The sequence below is a fragment of the Phycodurus eques genome, chromosome 1 (genome assembly GCF_024500275.1).
Source record: "Phycodurus eques isolate BA_2022a chromosome 1, UOR_Pequ_1.1, whole genome shotgun sequence".
In the NCBI taxonomy this organism is placed as follows: domain Eukaryota; kingdom Metazoa; phylum Chordata; class Actinopteri; order Syngnathiformes; family Syngnathidae; genus Phycodurus; species Phycodurus eques.
The window spans coordinates 23,025,194-23,045,985 of record NC_084525.1 but is presented as its reverse complement, the minus strand read 5'-3'; the positions used below and the strand labels follow the sequence as shown (position 1 = coordinate 23,045,985).

The 20,792-nt window shown below is 39.9% G+C and overlaps 2 protein-coding genes across 2 annotated transcripts in view; one reads left to right on the top strand and one right to left on the bottom strand.

Moving 5' to 3' along the window:
* The window catches only part of txndc16 (thioredoxin domain containing 16), a 38,391-nt gene extending 37,597 nt beyond the window's left edge, over nucleotides 1-794 (bottom strand). Inside the window, exon 1 of the mRNA XM_061683360.1 lies at nucleotides 579-794. The gene's annotated coding sequence lies outside the window, so the exon portion shown is untranslated. The remainder of the gene's footprint in view (nucleotides 1-578) is intronic.
* gpr137c (G protein-coupled receptor 137c) lies at nucleotides 336-19,535 on the top strand. The gene is made up of 8 exons (XM_061683401.1): nucleotides 336-949; nucleotides 6,851-6,900; nucleotides 7,333-7,440; nucleotides 8,845-8,977; nucleotides 11,327-11,473; nucleotides 14,370-14,492; nucleotides 14,939-15,057; nucleotides 16,357-19,535. The coding sequence occupies exons 1-8, from the start codon at nucleotides 587-589 to the stop codon at nucleotides 16,580-16,582; spliced, it is 1,269 nt and encodes a 422-aa protein (XP_061539385.1). The 5' UTR covers nucleotides 336-586; the 3' UTR covers nucleotides 16,583-19,535.
* Nucleotides 19,536-20,792: the final 1,257 nt, after the last annotated feature.

Genomic DNA, 20,792 nt, shown 5'->3' with positions numbered 1-20,792 from the left:
CGGGTTGTCGGAAGTTTGAGTTATTTGCAAACTGGCATCCTCATGGACCAATGGAATTAGGGAAGTGTTGAAGGCTGGGGCACGTTTAGCCAATGACATGTCTCACAGTCGGAGTGGGCGTATCTCCCACATGGGCTTTTTTGCTCGGAAACTGTGCGGACTCGGTGGCTCCCGCGTTGTCTGAATCACACTGAAGCGGGTCTATTATTGAGCCAAGATGGCGGTGACGGAGCGCACTTTTCTTGTCTAAAACTTGTGCTTGGGGGCGGGTCTGTAATTGCATCGCAGCTGATCTGGAGGCCACCACCCCCTCCTCCGCCCCCCGAAGTTGTTTTTTTGCATGAGAGTGAGGGAAGAATCTCATTTGTATTTTCTTGTTTGACCCTACTGTTTATTAAAAAATTGGACTGGCTTTGTTTCTCAAGCTATCATTTTAATCCATAAAACCGCGCGCAGTTGCACGATGCCCCTTAACGCCATAAAAAATGCTTTGATGGCAAATGTCAAAGGAATCTTTTGTGAATTCAAGTCAGCTTTAACCCAGTTTTGGTGGTCGCGGCTTTGCTTGTGTTAGTCACCAGAGGAGATGTTTTCGGCCGGAGAGGAGGTCACGTCCAGCTTGTTGAGCTCCGGAGGAGGTGCGATTTCCCCTGCCTTGGAGCTGAGCCTCACCAGCGCGTACACCGTCCTGTACTCGCTCCTCTTCTGCTTCGTCTACCTGCAGCTGTGGCTCCTTCTGCACTACGGATACAAGCGCTTCAGCTACCAGAGTGCCTTCTTGTTCCTGTGCTTGCTGTGGGCAGCGCTCAGGACAACCCTCTTCTCTTTCTACTTTGAAAATGGGGCGCAGGCCAAACAGTTGCAGCCGCTGGCCTACTGGCTGCTCTACTGCTGCCCGGTGTGCCTCCAGTTCTTCACCCTTTGCCTGCTCAACCTCTACTTTTGGCAGGTAAGGACTCTCTCTACCGTATCACCTCGCTCAGGCATTTATTGGTTTGTTTAGTTCGTTAGTTAGTTTATTTTATTTTAATTAGCACAGTAGCAATAGCCGTGTGAGGATAAGCAGCTCAGAAAATGGATGGATGGATTTGTTAACACAGTCATTATGACTTGACAGTAGTACATGATAAATATGATCTGTGACAAAAATCTGCCGTCTCTGGACCCATCTCAGACCCCTATTTTGTGATGCAAGAAACCACCGAGCCTGAGGAAAAACAACCAATCAGAGACAGCAGCCAAGACTAACGAGATGTCATTCCACGGGGTTGTGCCTGCAATTTGTTTGCCCATGAGCGCGCTCCTCCCAAAAAGAGAAACAAGTCTGCAACAAATAAGTGACACCTCCTAAGTCATGTCTTCTGTCTCTGATTGGTTGTTTCTCCTCAGGCACGGTGATGTTTTGTATATCAATTCCGAGAAATAATTACTGAATTAAAAACAAAGTTTACCGAAACATGCAATACAATCAAACATATTAGAATAAAGGTTGTAGCAAGGTGTATATTTTCCGCATTTTTTAACTTTTCATAAACAACAAGTTTTTTAAAGTACAATTCAGTTTTATTTAACTTTTAAGTCCAGAACAAGACATTTGCATTTAATATTTAAGAGCTCGTCGTTTTTTAAACATTGATTTAAGTACTTTTCTAGTGTACATTACATTTCAAGTGAATCATTATTTATGTACTTTTTTTTTTTTTTTTTTTTTTTTTTTTTTTTTTTGTTTAAACCTAACCCAGTGCTGGGGGGGCACACCTTTGATGAGTCACAGTTTTTAGCCAAGAGCTGTTTGTGTCTCTCTCCACACACCTCCACACGTGCACTGCTAAATCTGCTGCTTAAGGAATATTCCTTTGAATCTCAGTTAAGGGAGGAAGAAGTAATAAGGCCGGTCTGACTGGTCATATGACATCTGCTCAAACACTGTGGCCCATCAGATAATTGTGCTCACTAGAGGTGAACTGAAGACTTTGACTGAAACGTTATTGCCTTTTTGTTACTTGGTTACACCAGAAACCAATATTGGCCTTCTGTCAACATGATATACTGTATATGTGAGGACCCCACGACTAACCACTGCAAGGATTTAATGTGGTTTCTCTTCCTTAGGGACCAAGCCGGATGGCGAATATTGAAAATCCAGGGAAAATTGATGCCCATTATAATTTCATAAAATATATACTGTGTATTTGTGTGTGTTTGTGTGTGTTTTGACTTTTGTTATGTATGTTACACAACTGTGACTGTACCTCAAGCTGTGTAGTAGTTTTGTATATGATTCTTGCATGATGAGGGGACACCAAAATCATAGCCATATGCAGTTACAGTAAGTATACTGTACTATATTTGCTACATATGGCACGCATTTGTCCATTAGGGATGTCGAATCCCAGTGTAACGCATAATACAATATTTCAATATTTTGTACCAGTAATATAGAATTAAATTGTATTTAATTCTATATTAGGCGGCACGGTGGACGACTGGTTAGAGCGTCAGCCTCACAGTTCTGAGGACCCGTGTTCAATCCCCGGCCCCGCCTGTGTGGAGTTTGCATGTTCTCCCCGTGCCTGCGTGGGTTTTCTCCGGGCACTCCGGTTTCCTCCCACATCCCAAAAACATGCATTCATTGGAAACTCTAAATTGCCCGTAGGTGTGACTGTGAGTGCGAATGGTTGTTTGTTTGTATGTGCCCTGCGATTGGCTGGCAACCAGTTCAGGGTGTACCCCGCCTCCTGCCCCATGACAGCTGGGATAGGCTCCAGCACGCCCGAGACCCTAGTGAGGAGAAGCGGCTCAGAAAATGGATGGATGGATGGATGGATAATGCCGATATGTCCAATCAGGGTTACAAAGTTCCAGCAATTTTCAAAGTTGGACACTTTACATGGGAATGGCAAATAATGTTTTTCAGCATCTGGAAACAACTTTTGTTTGCTAAAACACAACACACATGACTGTTTTTAGACAGATCGAGGACCAGAAATGTAACTCTCCTCTTTTTACATCACAGTATGTGTGTATGCAGTGTGTAATGTATAAGTAGTGAAACTTATTTCAATTGGTTGGTTACATTGGCTATAAAAGGTCATATATCCTTATTTAAATGGAAGTTTTTTTGCAATATAAAAAATTGAGACCAAGATGAATAATTTCCCCAAAATATTCACCATAAGTTTGACCTGTAACCTGTGTAACGTAAATGTAAAATAGAACAAAAACACATTTAATCTTTTCGAGAGAAATAAATATAAACAACTGAGATAATGTGATCGGACAAGTGTACACACCCTCCCATAAACTGGGACGTGGTTGTGTTCAGAATTAACCAATCATGGTTGCAGAAATGTGCACACCCTCTTTAATGGGAGTCTGCACACACGTGCCACCCTTTAAAATGCCTCTGATAAACCCCAAATTTCAGATGTTCTAGTAGGCTTGTCAGAGTTTTTTTTATTTTTTATTTTTGGTTATTTATGGCAGAAGCCAGAAGGTTTTGTCTTTTGTGCTAACACTGACTGCTATTTGAAACTTTTCAGAATTCCCTCCACCTTGACTAAGGCCCAAATAGCAGTCAGTATAAGCACAAAACCTTCTGGCTTCTTCTCGAAAACAACAAAAACAAACAAACAAACAAACAAACAAAATCAGGAAGTGCTTACTAGAACACCTGAACTTTGTTTAGGGTTAATCCGGGTCACTCTAAATGGTGGCAGTTGTGTGCTGACTCCCATTGAATAGGTTGTCCATACTTGTGAAACCACAATATTGTTTGTTTTTACTTTCCCTCTCAAAAAAAAATGTTATTTTTCAATGGAGTTGTCCAGGTTACAGGTCAGATTAATGGTGGATTTCTTTGGGGAAATGATGTCTCTTGGTCTCATTTTTTAATATCACAACAGAGGCATTTGAACAGGGGTGTGTACATTTTTAATATGCACTGATGGAAATCCATGAGGATACTGATATTCACATCATATTCAAATTTTAAAACCACCATAAAATACTTTGATATAGTATAGTATTTTATTACTTTGATATAGGAGAGCCATAATATCAATACATTACATCCTATTGTATCATATTTAGTTTCTCCCCGATTGAGCACGGATTGCCTCAAATGTGGCAAATGTGCAAGGAAACAACACAGCATTCATATTGCACTGATACATGGACTTTTGTGTCCACATCATGCATTCCCACTCCACAGGCAAGCTGTGTTTGAAGCAATAAAAACCTTGAGCTGCAAGCTACTGTATATACCATAGCTACTTATAGACCCCCCAAACACATGCAGACTAAAGAGTCAGGAATGTGATTTACTTCCTCTCCTTACTTTTGAGCGCTTCCTTTCACTAATAATGACATTAATTACCACATTTGCCGCACACAGTTACACATCCATCCTGGATGTGCCCGCAGTTTTGTGTTCTTGGCACAATCGCCTACTTTGCAGGTCACCTTCTGACCTATATTCTGACACAAAAGGCGGATTGTTTACACAAATGCAGTTATGCGACTTGAAAAGTCAACGGAGACAACGCTGAGTGAGCACGTCACACAAACTAACCACAATAGTCGTGGAGCCCAAAAGAGATAAGAAGAAAAGATGATTATCTTCTGTTTATATATCATTGAAATACAGATTAAGCATGTTTAAAACACTCTCTTGTGCTCTGTAAACTGATACAGAAGAATGCAGGCCTCTGCCAACTTGGTGACAAAACCTTGTTGGAAAAAAAAGAAGAGGCCAGTAAGGAGATACATTTAATGTTCAAAGCCAGTAGCAGATGGTTGGAAGTGCTGTTTGCTCTGTTGTCAGCTGAAAAGGAACATTTGCCAACATATCAATATCATTTCAGAAACTGTGCCAAAGAGTCATGTTTTTACAGTGGTCCCTTGACTTATGAGTGATCCGATCTCACACGTTTTTCGAAACGGAGCCGTTGTTCCGCCGATTTTTTTGCTTTGACTTGCAAGCAAAAAATTGGGATACGAGTGCTGTAAGGTGGCAGTCAACTCAACTCACTTCACAACAAGAGTCTTCAAGCTGTTTAATGCCACTTCCAGTTGAAGTTTACTGACAAACATAAGACAATTACATCCCCAATTCCAATGAAGTTGGGACGATGTGTTAAACATAAATCAAAACAGAATACAAAGATTTGCAAATCATGTTCAACCTATATTTCATTGAATACACTACAAAGACAAGATATTTCATCTTCAAACTGATAAACTTTATTGTTTTGAGCAAATAATCACAAACTTAGAATTTTATGGCTGCAACAGGGTCATGTTTACCACTGTGTTGCATCACCTTTTCGTTTAACAACATTTAATAAGCGTTTGGGAACTGAGGACACTAATTGTTGAAGCTTTGTATGTGGAATTCTTTCCCATTCCTTGCTTGATGTACAGCTTCAGCTGTTCAACAGTCCGGGGTCTCCGTTGTCGTATTTTACGCTTCATAATGCGCTACACATTTTCAATGGGAGACAGGTGTGGACTGCAGGCAGGTCAGTCTAGTACCCGCACTCTTTTACTACGAAGCCACGCTGCTGTAACACATACAGAATGTGGTTTAGCATTGTCTTGCGGAAATAAGCAGGGGCGTCCATGTAAAAGACGTTGCTTAGATGGCAGCATATGTTTCTCCAAAACCTGTATGTATCACGTGTTGGAAGTAGCTGAACCTAAGAGCAGGCGGAGGCTGATGTAAAATGATGAACAGTTTATTGAGCAAAGGTTACGGAAGTGGTCCTGGATGTGTTGACAGGCGGCGGGGTGGACAGAACAGGGGGCTGGCAGGAATGACGTGGGTCAGGAACACTGGGAACGAGGAAACACAAGAGCTAACAAGGGAACGAGGAATTGAGTCTCTTACATGGGTACGGTGGGCCGTGGTACCGCTCGGAGAGGCTGCACTACTTTGGCGAGGATTTACGGGAACGGGCAGGCTTAAATGTAGGTGGTGGACAGTACTGCAGGGCAGTACGTGACAGTATGTACCTTTCAGCATTAATGGTGCCTTCACAGATGTGTAAGTTACCCATGCCATTGGCACTAACACAGCCCCATACCATCACAGATGCTGGCTTTTGAACTTTGCGTCCATAACAGTCCGGATGGTTCTTTTCCTCTTTGCACGCATGCCGCCGTTCTGTCGAATCATGCTCTAAAGTTTCGGTGTGGGTGAAGTAATTTAATTACAATAAAGTAATTTAATTACAGTAAGTTCGCACCCATTCTTTCTGTCACGTTGCAATGTTGGTTTGACCTGACTGATTAGAATACGCGATCTGACTAGAGCAGTGATTTCCAACCTTTATGGAGCCAACGAACATATTTTACAATTGAAAAATCTCACAGCACACCAACAAACAAAAATGTCACAAAAAGTGGATACATTAATGACAGTATTTACTTCCTGCCATCTAATAGTAGACCATTCATTTGTTCTGTCCGTCACTATGCCTCACTGGCATAAATAGAGGAACAAAGATACATTATTTATTGTAAATATAATTATTTTGGGCAATTAAGTACACAAGTAAATACAGTAAATGAACAGGTCATTTCAATAGACACATTGCTCCATCTTGTGATCGGTTATCGTTTTTTTAAACTCGCTGATCGGCCCCAAAAATCCTGATCGTGTAAAGCCTAATGTCCAGTTCTGTGTTCATTTAATTACACAAGAATGTCCTCACACAGTGTCAAGTTCACATGGCTCCACTAAAATAAGGGAACATACTCCTCTTCCTTCCTTTTTCTTGTCTTACTCAAACGCTTCATCACGTGTAATGCCTTTGTACAATAATACTTTGTGTTATATATTTCTTAGGTGGTGTTTAAGGCAAAGGCCAAGTACTCCCCAGAGCTCAACAAATACAGGTAAAGTTTGTTTAATCACCAGCTGTAACATTAGGTACACATGCACTTTCCATTGCAAGAGACATCAAATATTCTGCCTTTACAAATACAATAACGCTCAGTTTGATTTATACTTTGAGAGATGTATTAATCTAACAATGTGTTTATTTGGGTTGTAGTTTGAAGTGCTGTAAAAGGGTTTATAATGTTTATTTTAGGGTTGACCGTATAATGCATTTAAAAATGTGGACAAAAATGTTAAATGTTAGAAAAAGCTCTACACCACTGGCATCCACCGCCGCAATTGTCAACAAAGTGTTATTTACCCTGATCTTGTATTTGACTTAATTATTTCACATGGTACAGCTGTACCTCATGAAGTGACCAGTCAGTGAATAGAATGAAACTTGAAAACGCTGTACTATATTGTCTTTTGCATTTCTTTCTCTCCAGGGTTGCTCTATCATTGTTCTTCCTGTCCCTCTGTATATTGTTTCTTGTGGTGAATTTAACATGCGCATTGTTGGTGCGAGGAGCTTTGGAGCATTCTGAATTGCCAAGGTAAGGCTACTGTTATAACAAATGAATAATTACAATACAAAATAATAAGAAAAAGAATATATACCGTGAGACATAATTGCCCAAGTCGTTTTTTCTGAAAATAAGAAAAAAAAAATGTTAACAAGTAAGAACAGTCCAGTTTGCTTGATTTAATGATTGCTTGATTACCGTGACCTGGATGACTGAGAATCTACTCAGACAGGGGAAAAAAGTCCATTTTCAGCAAGCACATTGGTATTTTTATTGAAATTGTGACAGTAAGTTAAAAATAACTTGGCCCATTATGCTATTAAGATGACAATATTAAAAAATAAAAACTATTACTTGATAATTAAAAGGATTCTTTCATAAAAATCATTAGAATTAATTTGGTAAAGTAAAAGATATGTTACAAAAATAAAAGAAACAAGAAACAGAAGTTTAATGATCCCTGTTTTAACAAGTGTAGCACACTGTAGCATGTGGTTAGCTCACAGTTGAGAGGATCTGGGTTCGAATCTTACAAGAGCTGTCAAAAGTACTCTCACTGTATTCAAGTATAAGGATCGATACGTGTGTAAAAAAAAAAGAAAAACTACAATTACTGATTTGACTCCTTTACCTTGTACATACTCACAAAGTAAAAGTAAAAAAGTGTGCTTAAGTACAAAAGTAAAAAGTAGAAATGAATTTTTGCTGTCATTTATGTACAAACCCCGTTTTTTTGGGGGGCCCGGGGGGTCTTGTTTTTTTTTAAAAAAAGAAGATTTTATGCTTTCAAAACAATGGGTACATTCGTAAATTCACTCCGAGCTCTCTACACTCTAGAACGTTCGGAAACTCAGAGCATTGTTGGAGTGAGCGGTTATTCAGAGTGCCACACTCTGGGAGTGCCGGAGTGCACTTTTGCCGCTCTGACTGAAAAGACAGAGCGGCCGGAGCGTAAGGCAGGACGAGATGTTAACAGGCAGAACTGGCATATTCCGAATGGCGGACGGACTGACATATCCCTGCCAATGGCCAACGCGCTCGTTTGTAAATGTGTTCTTAAGCTTTGCTTACATTGTGAACTGACTTACAAAAAAGTGCTAAATTAGCTAATGATAACAACTGAAAAAAATACACTGGACTTGTATGTGGTTTTTTTTTTTATTTTTTAGATGAGATGGAAGATTTTTGTATTGCCAGAAATGCAGAAGCTGGTGGTTTCTAGGCCGGCACAAGACCCGACACATTTGACACCAATCATTGTTGTAGCTGATAACCAAATTTCTTGAATAATAATTTCTTTAATGGTGACTATCTTGCGTCTCCGGATGTACATTCCTCCATCTACTTAAGCACTCCACTGCATCTCACTCATATTTTTTTACTGGATAAGCAGTAGGAAAAAATTATTTTTGTTTTGTGATGTTCAAATGACAGAAATGTGAGACACGCTGTTTTGGCTCACGTCCTGATCAACGACAGTCTTTTTGTCCTGTGTGCTGTGTCTTTGGCCGTCTGCATCTTCCGCATCGCCAAGATGTCTTCGGCTAATGTTTTCCTCCAATCCAAGGTAGGGGGAGAGGAAGGCCCACCTTCACACAGAGCCGACCGTTACAATTACAGACCACTCTTAAAAAATGAAAGAAATACATTTCTTTCGTAAATACATTAAATTTTGTAAATACATTAAATATGTTTGAAGATAGTCACTGTGTACCACAGTGGTACACTCGCTTGACTTGGGTGCAGGCAGTGTGGGTGCAGTTCCCACTCAGTGATGGTGTGAATGTGAGTGAAAATGGTTGTCCATGTCTATATTAGCCCTGCGACTGACTGGCGACCAGTTCAGGGTGTAGTCCGCCTTTCGCCCGAAGTCAGCTGGGATAGGCTCCAGCGCCTCGCGACCCTAACCAGGATAAGCGGTGTTGAAAATGGATGGATAGATGGATGTTTGAAGATAAGACTGAGAACAATATCTATCTAACTACCTACCTACCTTCCTTTCTTTCCATATATCCAAAGCAGCTTGACACAATATAGAAGTAAACAAGAAAGAAAGCATATAGTTGGGGCAAGGGTTGCAAATGAAACTTTTCCTTGTACAATTCCAATGAAGTTGGGACGTTTTGTTAAACATAAATAAAAACAGAATACAATGATTTGCAAATCATGTTCAACCTATATTGAATTGAATACACTACAAAGACAAGATGTATTGTTCAAACTGATCAACTTTATTGTTATTAGCAAATAATCATTAACTTAGAATTTTATGGCAGCAACACGTTCCAGAAAAGCTGGGACAGGTGGCAAAAAAGACTGAGAAAGTTGAGGAATGCTCATCAAACACCTGTTTGGAACGTCCCACAGGTGAACAGGCTAATTGGGAACAGGTGGGTGCCATGATTGGGTATAAAAGGAGCTTCCCTGAATTGCTCAGTCATTCACAAGCAAAGATGGGGAGAGGGTCACCTCTTTGTGAACAAATGCGTGAGAAAATAGTCGAACAGTTTAAGGACAATGTAATAAAAGGCTTCGTAATAAAAGAGTGCGGGTACTAGACTGGTCTGCCTGCAGTCCAGACCTGTCTCGCATTGAAAACGTGCGGCGCATTATGAAGCGTAAAATACGACAACGGAGACCCCGGACTGTTGAACAGCTGAAGCTGTACATCAAGCCAGAATGGTAAAGAATTCCACCTCCAAAGCTTCAACAATTAGTGTCCTCAGTTCCCAAAGGTTTATTGAATGTTGTTAAAAGAAAAAGGTGATGTAACACAGTGGTAAACATGACCCTGTCCCAGCTTTTTGGAACATGTTGCAGCCTTAAAATTCCAAGTTAATGATTATTTGCTAAAAACAATAAAGTTTATCAGTTTGAACATTAAATATCTTGTCTTTGTAGTGTATTCAATTAATTATAGGTTGAACATGATTTGCAAATCATTGTATTCTGTTTCGGTTTATGTTTAACACAACTTCCCAACTTCATTGGAATTGGGGTTGTAGTTTAAGTGTGAAATGTTGTCGAAATAGCAAGTTAGGGAATATATGGAAATTTACTGGAATGAATGGGTATCCACCCATCCATTTTCCATACCGGGCGTGCTGGAGCCTATCCCAGCTGATTTTGGGAGAGAGGCAGGGTACACCCTGAACCGGTTGCCAGCCAATCGCAGGGCACATATAAACAAACAGCCATTCACACTCACATTCACACCTATGGACAATTTAGAGTCTCCAATTAACCAATCGTGCATATTTTTGGGATGTGGGAGAAAACCAGAGTACCTTGAGAAAACCCACGCAGGCACGGGAAGAACATGCAATCTCCACACAGTCTAGGCTGGATTTGAACCTGGGCCCTCAGAACTGTAAGGCAGATTTTGATAACTGTAACAGGGGCCAAGATTTTAACCATGAACCTCAGCACTATGAGGCAGACATGCTCAACAGTTAATTACAAGATAAATACAACTAAAGTGTACTGATCAAATATACTGTACTGGATTTATTGTTAGCGTCATTCTCATACCACCAAAGGGAACGGCTTCGAGAATCACTGCAGTACAGCATGTGGTTACTTACACCCAATTTTCCTCATAGTCAGAGGTTCCGGGTTTGAATCTCAGTTTGGGTCATTTATATTTTGTTCGGGTTCTCCGGCTTCCTCCCATAGTTGTGGATGTGCATGAATGGCTGTCTGTCTATAAGTGTCCTGTGACTGACTGGCGACCAGTCGTAGGTGTGCCCTGCATCTCGTGTAAAGTCAGCTGCGATAGGCTGCGACACACCCGTGACCCCGAACAGGATACGCTGTGTAGAATAAATAATGGGATAATGGATGGTGGTATGGTTGAAGATGTGTCCTAAGACACTCTTATATACTGTTTTCATTTGCAGTCCATGTGTTTCTGCAGGGGACATCAGTGTGTCAGGCGACTGCCTTAGGAGCGATGGTAATTCTCCTCTACACATCGAGAGCTTGTTACAACCTGGTGGCGGCACTGTCTCCAATGGGCAGACCCGATTTGTGCAACTACAGCTGGTACAGTGTTTCTGATCAGGTAAATAGTCACCACTACTCAATTTGGGGAGGTGTGTCAGCTGGGATAGATGATTTGTTCGGATCCCTTTTGGTATTAAATGCATTCATTATTCCTTGGGAAATTAAGTCAAGTGTCAAGAAATGTACTAATACTACCAATAACCGAATCAATTAAATACGTATATAGCCACGGATTTATTTATTTTTTGTTCATGCGGGTTATGAGGTAGCAAAAGGAATTCCTGAGTTATGAGATAAATATCATGTAGACAAATATATAAATACAAATCACTGCTCTCTGATTATCAGTGCAGTAAATGAACAAGAAATGATTAATATAGTTAAAATAGTACAAAATAAAAAGTCCACTGATTGGTACAATATTGACATGATATTAGTTGAAAGTATTATTAATCATATAGTACAACTTCTAACACACATTTGTAACCGGTCCTTTCAAAGTGACAGAACAAAAAGGTCCATCTTGATGGGAGTCAAGGAGTTAATGGCGGGGATATCGTGTCATAACAGAGAATTCACTATTGGGGTCTTTATAGACTTTAATAAAAGCATTTCACACTATTGATCATAGCATACTAATGAAAAAATTCGGGAGATATGGCATTCGAGGTTTTCCATACAATTGGATTAAAAGTTACTGGGATGACGGATTTTAATATGTACAATTTAATAACGTATGCTCAAATAAATTAAAGATCACTTATGGGGTCCCCTAAGGACTTGTGCTGAGCCCCAAGTTATTTATACTATACATTAATGACGTCTGGAATATTTCCCAAATTTTCAAGTGTTTTATTTGCTGACAACACAACTCTATACGGTTCAGGGATAACCCTGGAACAGTTTCTGACTGCTGTGGAAAGTGAATAAAATATTTTGAAAAACCTTTTGACATTAACAAATTATCATTAAATTTAACTAAAACAAAATCGATCATTTTGGACACTGGGCAGGTAAATAAACAGGCGAAAATCATGATTACTTCTACTAAGATAGAGTGTATGAAAATAAATTCCTTGGAGTAATTATTGATGATAAAATAAGATGGGAACCTCAATCAATTCCACATAAATCTAAGGATGTTTTTGGATTAATCACACAGTTTATTTGGACCACACACGCTCCTTTAACTTAACCATGGATGGATATCTGAACAGCGGTGCAGGTTGCAAACAGGTCAGTGATCAGGTCAATGCTTACGCCAGTGCAAAGATAAGTGAGAAGATTCCGAATGGTGTGCTCGGCAGCCAATTTGTCTTTTGAAGGGGACAAAGGTAATTTGCTTGTAGTGCAATGCTCAACTCTCTTTTCATCGAAGCACAGCGAGTAAAAAATATACCGTCACAAAGCAAAATGTGGCACTCTGTGTGGTATATTTGGTGCCTCTGATTAATCGTGATTAATCCAAATTCAAAAAGGTGATTAATGTGAATAAAAAATGTTAATCAATTAACAGCCCTAATATCAACATAAATACACTCAAATTCTACAACTTAGTTGAATTAAAAACAGCACAGATAATATATAAAATTCACAACAATCTACTTTGCCACAGTACTCTGAGCCTGTTCGAAATAAGAGACCAGGACAAGGGGTATTTAAAACATCTAAAACAAGAACGAATATAAAACAGATGTTTCTCCGTAAGAGAAGTTAACTTTTGGAATGATTCTGATAATGAATTGAAATCATGTTGCTGTTCCGACATGAAAGGGATAAAGGTCTTCCTTTCTGCTTGACCTAACAGCCGAACAGGACAAAGAAAAGAACTCATGTTGCTCCCTATTGATGTTTAAAAAGATGTGCAAAACAAGAATGATAAAGAAATATACAAATCGGGTGTGGGGGGGAGTGCAGGTGCATATTTGTGCTTATTTATTTATATGATTATTTATATATGTGTGCTGTGTACGTAGTATGTATGTATATATGATAAATAAATACACAAATATTAAATAACTATGAGGATAATGAAGCAGTTAGCAATGCTGGCTTGAATATAGGTGGTTACGTGTATTTCAATCATTAAAATCTCCAATACACTTGGAGGATGGACCGGTTATTTTTGGATACATAGAATATACTGCATATGATTAGCTTTGTTAATTATTATGTCATTATTACTTTACATGGGCCAGCTAGTTTAGGATACCTAATATATACCATAATATACTATACACGATGATATTCCAATATCACTACTATTATACAAGTCTATATATATATATATATATATATATATATATATATAAATAGACTACAGCAACATGCAACTGTGACACATACATCATTCGGCCGGCCGGCCAGAATCTTAATTAACTAAAATATATCATCCTCAATTTTCTCCGGGCACTCCGGTTTCCTCCCACATCCTAAAAACATGCATGGTAGGTTAATTGAAGACTCTAAATTGCCCGTCGGTGTGAATGTGAGTGCGAATGGTTATTTGTTTATATGTGCCCTGCGATTGGCTGGCAACCAGTTCAGGGTGTACCCCGCCTCCTGCCCGATGATAGCTGGGATAGGCTCCAGCACTCCCGCGACCCTTGTGAGGATAAGTGGCTCAGAAAATGGATGGATGGATGGATGGATATCATACTCGCCAGAGATGCTTGCCAGTTGAAAGTTGGTTGTAACAAGTTTTGCTCTGACCAACCAATCAGAGGACCGAGAAATGCTGATGTCATTTGAGGGGAAGTGCTATGGCTCTGTGAGGATGCATTTTAAATCTGATTTGTTAAAGAAAAGTGCCATTCGCCAATCTCGTTGAAGTTACACCAGCCAGTACTGAATTTGAAGGTTGTGGGCAGATTCGATTGAAAAAAACAATATGTAGAAACTATTAGAATACAATACATCGTTAAGTAAGTGGTATGCTTGCGTGTTTGTTGCAGGCTGTGTTGAAGCTCAGCGGCGAGGCCTACATGGTGTTTGGGATCATTTTGTTCTTCTGGGAGCTCCTGCCTACAAGTTTGATGTTGCTTTACTTCCGCGTCCAGAAGCCCAATCAGAACCTGGTAAAAATAAAAATAGTCATTACTAAAATTCACAGTAATTCCTTTTTTTTTTTTTTTTTTTGCTGTAGACTGAAAACGTCTGAGTTTGACATTAAAAGATGACTATGAGAGGACAACAGTTCGACTTTTGTTTCCAGGTTACGTTTGCATTTAATTAAACCTGTCACTGTTTATGCAAAGGATAAGCAAGGGTTGTTTTTGTTGTTGTTGTTGTTTCAAACTTTGTTCCCTTACTGTACCGAATGTGCCCAAACCCTGACCTTACAACCAAGGTACGTAGTACATACAGTACACAGCGAACCATGATTTTTGGTGTACTGTACTGTTATGTTTTCAGTCCACAACAAAAATCAAGGAATGTACTTGTACCTCACTGTCTTATTTCTTGGCAAATACAAATAAATGATCCAACGTAGATGCTTTAACAGAGCTTGAATGTGTGCCAGGTTCCCGCAGGAATCCTCAACAGCCACACTTTCGGCTCCAAGGATTCTTTTTTTGACAACCCGAGGCGATACGACAGTGAGGACGACCTGTCCAGAAGCAACAGGGGCGATCGGGCCAGGTGCGAACACACATGCATGCACACACACTTGGGGTTGAACTGAAAGACTTATTTGCAATTGATTATAATTTGATGCAAATTGAGTTGAAGTCGATTAATCGATGAGGTCATTCATATTTGACATGAAAGCAAATCATTTTCCAATTGACCCACTTTTCGAGAAGAACAGTAAAGAAAATGCCTTGTTAAAAAATAGCCCTTGAAAACATATATATATCATGTTCTAAAAACATAACTACACACGCTTACATGTTCAAATTGCTTTTCACAGCACCTTATGAAGTAATAGGATGAACATGATAAGTGTATGTACAATGTAAATAATAAAATTCAATTTTAAAGTTGCACAAAAAATACGACCACAGAATTTCACTTAAATCTTGGCACTGATCTCTTCTTTTTAGGAAAGTTTATTACCCATAGTAATAAAATTTCTCATGCATGTGTGTCAAAATAGTGTTATTTTTCAAAGGCAAGTCCACCCTGGGATACACTTAGTATTTAACTGGATAGGGGGGTCCTCAAGCTGTAGTCTATCGCTAATCAAAACTAACACAGTAGTAAAGTCGTAATTACAGTAAGTTACTATTTGTATGAAAAACAATTGCTGAATATAGAGTAAAAGAATGAAAAACAGTAAGTACCACGCTCAATGAGCCTGCCTTCTTGTGCACTGTGACCACGTCTTCTGAAGTCACTGCGCAAACATGTTCATTGCACGCCATTCGTAACTTCAAAACATATCGGAATCATCGTAAACAAAAAGACACACAGGAAGCTCTCCATGTTGGATGTATAAACGTTCATCAGCAGATGTTGGGGGAGCCGGGCTTGGCGTAGTTTGTTGAGGAAGTAGAATCGTTGATGTGCTTTCCTCACCGATTGGCAGATGTTGGTGGACCAGGTGAGGTCTGCCAAGATGTGGACTCTCTAGCTCTTCTCCATCGATAAAGACTACTAAGTTGTTTTGGATTTCCTGAAGTCTATGATCACCTCCTTGGTCTTGGTTGTATTCAAGTCCAGATTGTTGATTTTACACCATCGCCAGAGATGCCAGACCTCCTCTCTGTAGTCTGACTTGACATTTGCCCTTGATCAGTCCTACAAGGGTGGTGTCGTCAGCAGATTTGATGGTGGTGTTGTTGTTCTTTCCATATGAAGCCATCTATTTTGTGAAATGCACCAGTCCCACTTTTTTAGCTAGTGTATTTAAACATCTAGTTTCATCTGTATTTCAAGGAAACCACTGTACATGGATACACACACACACACACTATCATTCTCATGTTTCTCTTTCAGCCTGCCCTCTTCCACTGCACAGCCTAATTGCGTGTCTAGTTGGTACGGCTCTATCCAGTGTAACGGGAGCCTTGTGTCGACCCAGCCACTGCCGTCCTCCACGGCCCCGCTCCTATTCGCTTATGGAAACGTCCAGAGCACCCAGCACCACCACCACAACTACTACTCCACGCCACAAAGTAACCAGCACCATCACGGTTATTATTACTCTACCCCTCAGAACTGAGTAGATAAAAGTCCTCCTTTTTGGAACCATTGCCCTTCTCCTCCAAGCTTGGAGAACAACGATTGTTTGATGAGAAATATGAGGTCCAAAATTCCTGACCATGATCCTCACAATCATGCTTTTATGGGGGTCCATCCATCCATTAAAACTACAATCCATCCATTACCACCTACAATAGTCTTGATTTAGAATTGAAAATACATTCGTTTGAAAGAAACAAAAAGGCTATCACCGGACACTTAATTAGGACACTTAATGAGAATCATTACAAGAAGTGAATCAAAAGGTCAGATTAAACTAAAATCTTGCTCAGAGCGCTGACCTCCAAGGTCCAACCTTTAACCAAAGCGAAAAAGCTTGGTTTCTGTTTTTGTTTGTCTTTCCGTATCTATGTCCTGATTTCATGTTTTGGGGGGGGGGGGGGCATTCCGGCTCGGTCCCATCATATCTCAGCATTCACACATATTTTCTATGTTCATAGCACGAGTATTATTGTGGTTGTATTTTGCTGTAATATTTTGGATACCATCCGTCAATCCATTTTCCACACCGCTTATCCCCACTTGGGTCGCAGGTGAGCTGGTACCTCTCCTAGCTGATTTAAGGCGAATGGCGGGGTACACCCTGGACTGGTCGCCTGCCAATCGCAGGGCATTTTGGATACCGTTTGCAAAATATGCTCATAATGTCTGACAGCATCAATCGGAACACTATTATCTTTTTGATTTTTCTTTGATTTTTGATTCAGCTCTGATGTGTGATTATTTACTGTAGGTGTCTGTAATGTGTTGTGGCTGATGAGTGATTTGCAGAAACCAAATGAACCCCTCAAGGGTCATCTAGCGGTACTTGCCTTGAAGTAAGACCTTTCAGGGATTAGGTCCCCTTTTCAATGTCTGCCAGATGGTCTAAAGAGTTGAGATCTTTTAACTGCTCAGTTATTACATTTTCAAGAAATATTTAAATTGGTCAATATCACTATGAAGTGCCTTTGGTGTTCTCTTTTGAATCAATAGTCACCATGAAAATGTGGCAGAATATAAGTTTGTCAAAATGCAGTTTCTTTTATAGCAATTTTTTGTTGTTGTTCATTTGATGATGATTTGATGATAGTGATTTTCGCATTTTCCACTCAATGCTCTGCCAAGTACAGTGAGTGCAATAAGTGGTTCAATGATTCTAAATTAAAAAAAAATTAACATGGTTTTATCTCCACATCAAGTTATTAAATAACATGAGTCATTTGGATAAATATAAAAAATATATACATATTTTGGGTGAGATGGGGAAGTCCCAAAAGGGACAATACGGTGATAGTGACTCAGGTGGTTCTGGGGGAGCACTGTGAAACGTGGTCAGCACGTCTTGCTCAACACTCAGATGTTTTCAGTTTGAATGTGTTGAGTTTGCATGTTCTACCCGTGCTCGTGAGGGTTTTCTCCAGGTACTACGTCCCCGCCCCCAATGTTCCAAAAACAAGCATGTTAGGTTAATCGAACACTCAAAATGACCCATAGGTGTGAATGGTTGCATTTATATGCACCTGCGGATTAACTGGTGACCAGTCCAGGCATGTCAACTGGGATAGGCTGAAGCTAATCCATGACCCAGGACAGGATAAGCATCAAGCAAATGAATGGATGGAAGCTGTCTGTTGAGAAAATAATTAAGTGTACCCCAACACATCATGACTGAATGTGATCTGCAGCAGTTTTACAGTTGCAAATATCAACACAGTACCACAAAGCTAAGTATATTTGCACCATCTATGGTAGGTGTCATAGTAATCAAGAATAAGATTGTCGTGGTCCACAGGCTGGACAGCTTGGCCAAAAACCTTTATAAGCTTCGCTGCAACTTTTTGCACTCGGATGTGTTTATCCTATGAGAGAGGAAGGAGACGTCACTCTGCCATCACGTCAAATCTCATACTTTCATTCCTCTAGGAAAATATGTTTGCACAAGATATGGTCAAGTGATGTATGTATTGAATCATTTGCATGTTTCTATTTGAAAGTCATTATGTTTGTGATCTGAACAACGAGGATGCTTAATATGCTTTTGTTTTTTTTTTATTCACCATAGCTTTACTGATTTAACAAGTTTGTACTTTTACATTGTTTTCCCATTATCACTAATTGAATGATTTCTTTGTGTTTGGTGTCTGACCTATTTTCTGAAAGCAAGTTAACAAACATGTCGTGTGTTAAATCTAATAGCGAAATTAGATCAACAAGTGATTGTAGCCTCTATATGCCCTGAACTTGACGAGAAGCCCACGTTCAAGCGGGAGAAGATTAACAATATCTCATGTTTTTGCCTTTTTTTTTTCCATGAAAAAAAACATTAAAATTTTAACTACAAAAAAATAACATCCTTTTTGCAAGCTTGGAGTTTAAATCACACCCTCTCTTTTCTGAAAGGAAGATACAATAGGTAGCTACATTATGATCCCAATGGAGATTCCAGAAAAGGAAAGCTAGTGGCAAATATGGGTCCACAAGCTGGTAGAGTTCAAATTCAGACTGTATTTCAAACAAGCTTTGGCAGAAGGAAACTGCAGCCAGCGTGTTCTTGAAATGTGGTCAGTTTGCAAAAAGTTTTTGTTTCTTGAAAGGTCAGTGAAGGAAGTTCTCTGTTCCATTTTTTAAGTAGCCTGTGCAGTGCATGGCTCTGCATCATAATACAAGTCAACATCTTTATGTTCGATGATAATCCCTCAAGAAAAGTTGTCTTTTACCCATGAGGACCATACTGAATGTAACCTGTTTTGTGACAGACAAACCACTAATGTCATTAAAATAAATGAGCACTATGTTTGAATCAAAGCTTACTGCACTGTTTCTGAGGTAAAAGTCAAACAAAGTTAGACACATGATTTTTACTCTTGGAGGTCTTGAAATTACCAGCTAAATCTGAAAGGAGCAACATGCACGGCAAAGAAAAGTACCCAATCATCATTTAATAATTGACATATAACCTAATAACTGACGAATAATGTTTCGTCAGCGTTCTTCATTGACATGATGTAGTTTGAGCATGAAGTGATTTACAGTATAATCAGGGGTGCACATAACACAATTTGAAGAAAAAAAAATTCTACATTAGATTTTTATGCTGATTAAAACTAAAATTGGCATGCTGATTCCAAAATTGCTTTCAAGTTTTTTTCCACAGCGTACCCTCCAGATAAGCAAAATTCCACTGATGAGCTGGAGTAAGACTTGCCAGCTGATTACGATTGGACTCAGCTACAGCTACGTGGCAACTTGTTTGTGCAGTCACAATTGAGTCCATCTTAGTGTTTTATTTACATAGGTATACATTTCCTTTGTTCTCACTTTGTTCAAAAACTTGGTGATAGAGAAAAACTGAGATCAGTTTTGGATTCCGCACCAGAAATGAGTTAAAATCAGCTGTCAGACTGAACTCAACAAAAATTGTGCTCCCCAGTGGTGTGCAGGTGCGCATGAACACTGGGGGGAAAAAAAAAATATATATATATAAGCACACCCGGTTAAAGTGTGTCATTGTGCGGTCGTACAAACTAACGAACGAATCTCTTGAGTGAATGTACGACGAGCCTGTGCCGCACAAAAAACTGCCCGGAAACTTCGTGATCATCTTGGTCTTGCTGCACAGCTACGACGCTTCGTCAAAATGTGGTGCGAAACAAGACTGCGCCAAATCAGTTGATTGCGCGGTCCCATGCCGAAACTAAATGTGTACTGTATTGCAGTGTTCCCCAACCTTCTTTGCACCGCGGACCGGTTAGGAGTCGGCATTTTTCTCACGGACCGGCTGTGGTGGCGTGTGTGTGTGTGTGTGTGTGTGTATGTATATATATATATATATGAGAAGATCCGGTCAATTTTTAAAACACATTGACATGCGAATTGCAATACAACAGAAATTATATAAATTGGTCATTCTTTCTCTGCGGCCCGGTAACAAATGCCTCACGGACCGGTACCGGTCTGCGGACCGGTGGTTGGGGACCACTGCTGTATTGTATCCTCAGCTGGTGGCTGGCGGCCAGTGGCGGTGCTGGCATGAGTGGCGGCCTGTGCGAGACCCACCCGACACCCGACCCCCACCCTCTAGTGATGGACACGGCAGTTCTTTTGAGTGTACTGAATCATTCGAATTAGTTCATTAAAATGATTCATTGAGTCGTTCAGTTCTTTTTCACAAAATCATTCAAGTGCTT

Bases quoted from the DNA above. Each gene is read 5' to 3' on its own strand.
- gpr137c (XM_061683401.1), top strand. From the start codon at position 587: ATGTTTTCGGCCGGAGAGGAGGTCACGTCCAGCTTGTTGAGCTCCGGA. The intron at 6,901-7,332 runs GTAAAGTTTGTT...CTTTCTCTCCAG, and splicing joins CCAGAGCTCAACAAATACAG to GGTTGCTCTATCATTGTTCT. The intron at 15,058-16,356 runs GTGCGAACACAC...TTTCTCTTTCAG, and splicing joins AACAGGGGCGATCGGGCCAG to CCTGCCCTCTTCCACTGCAC.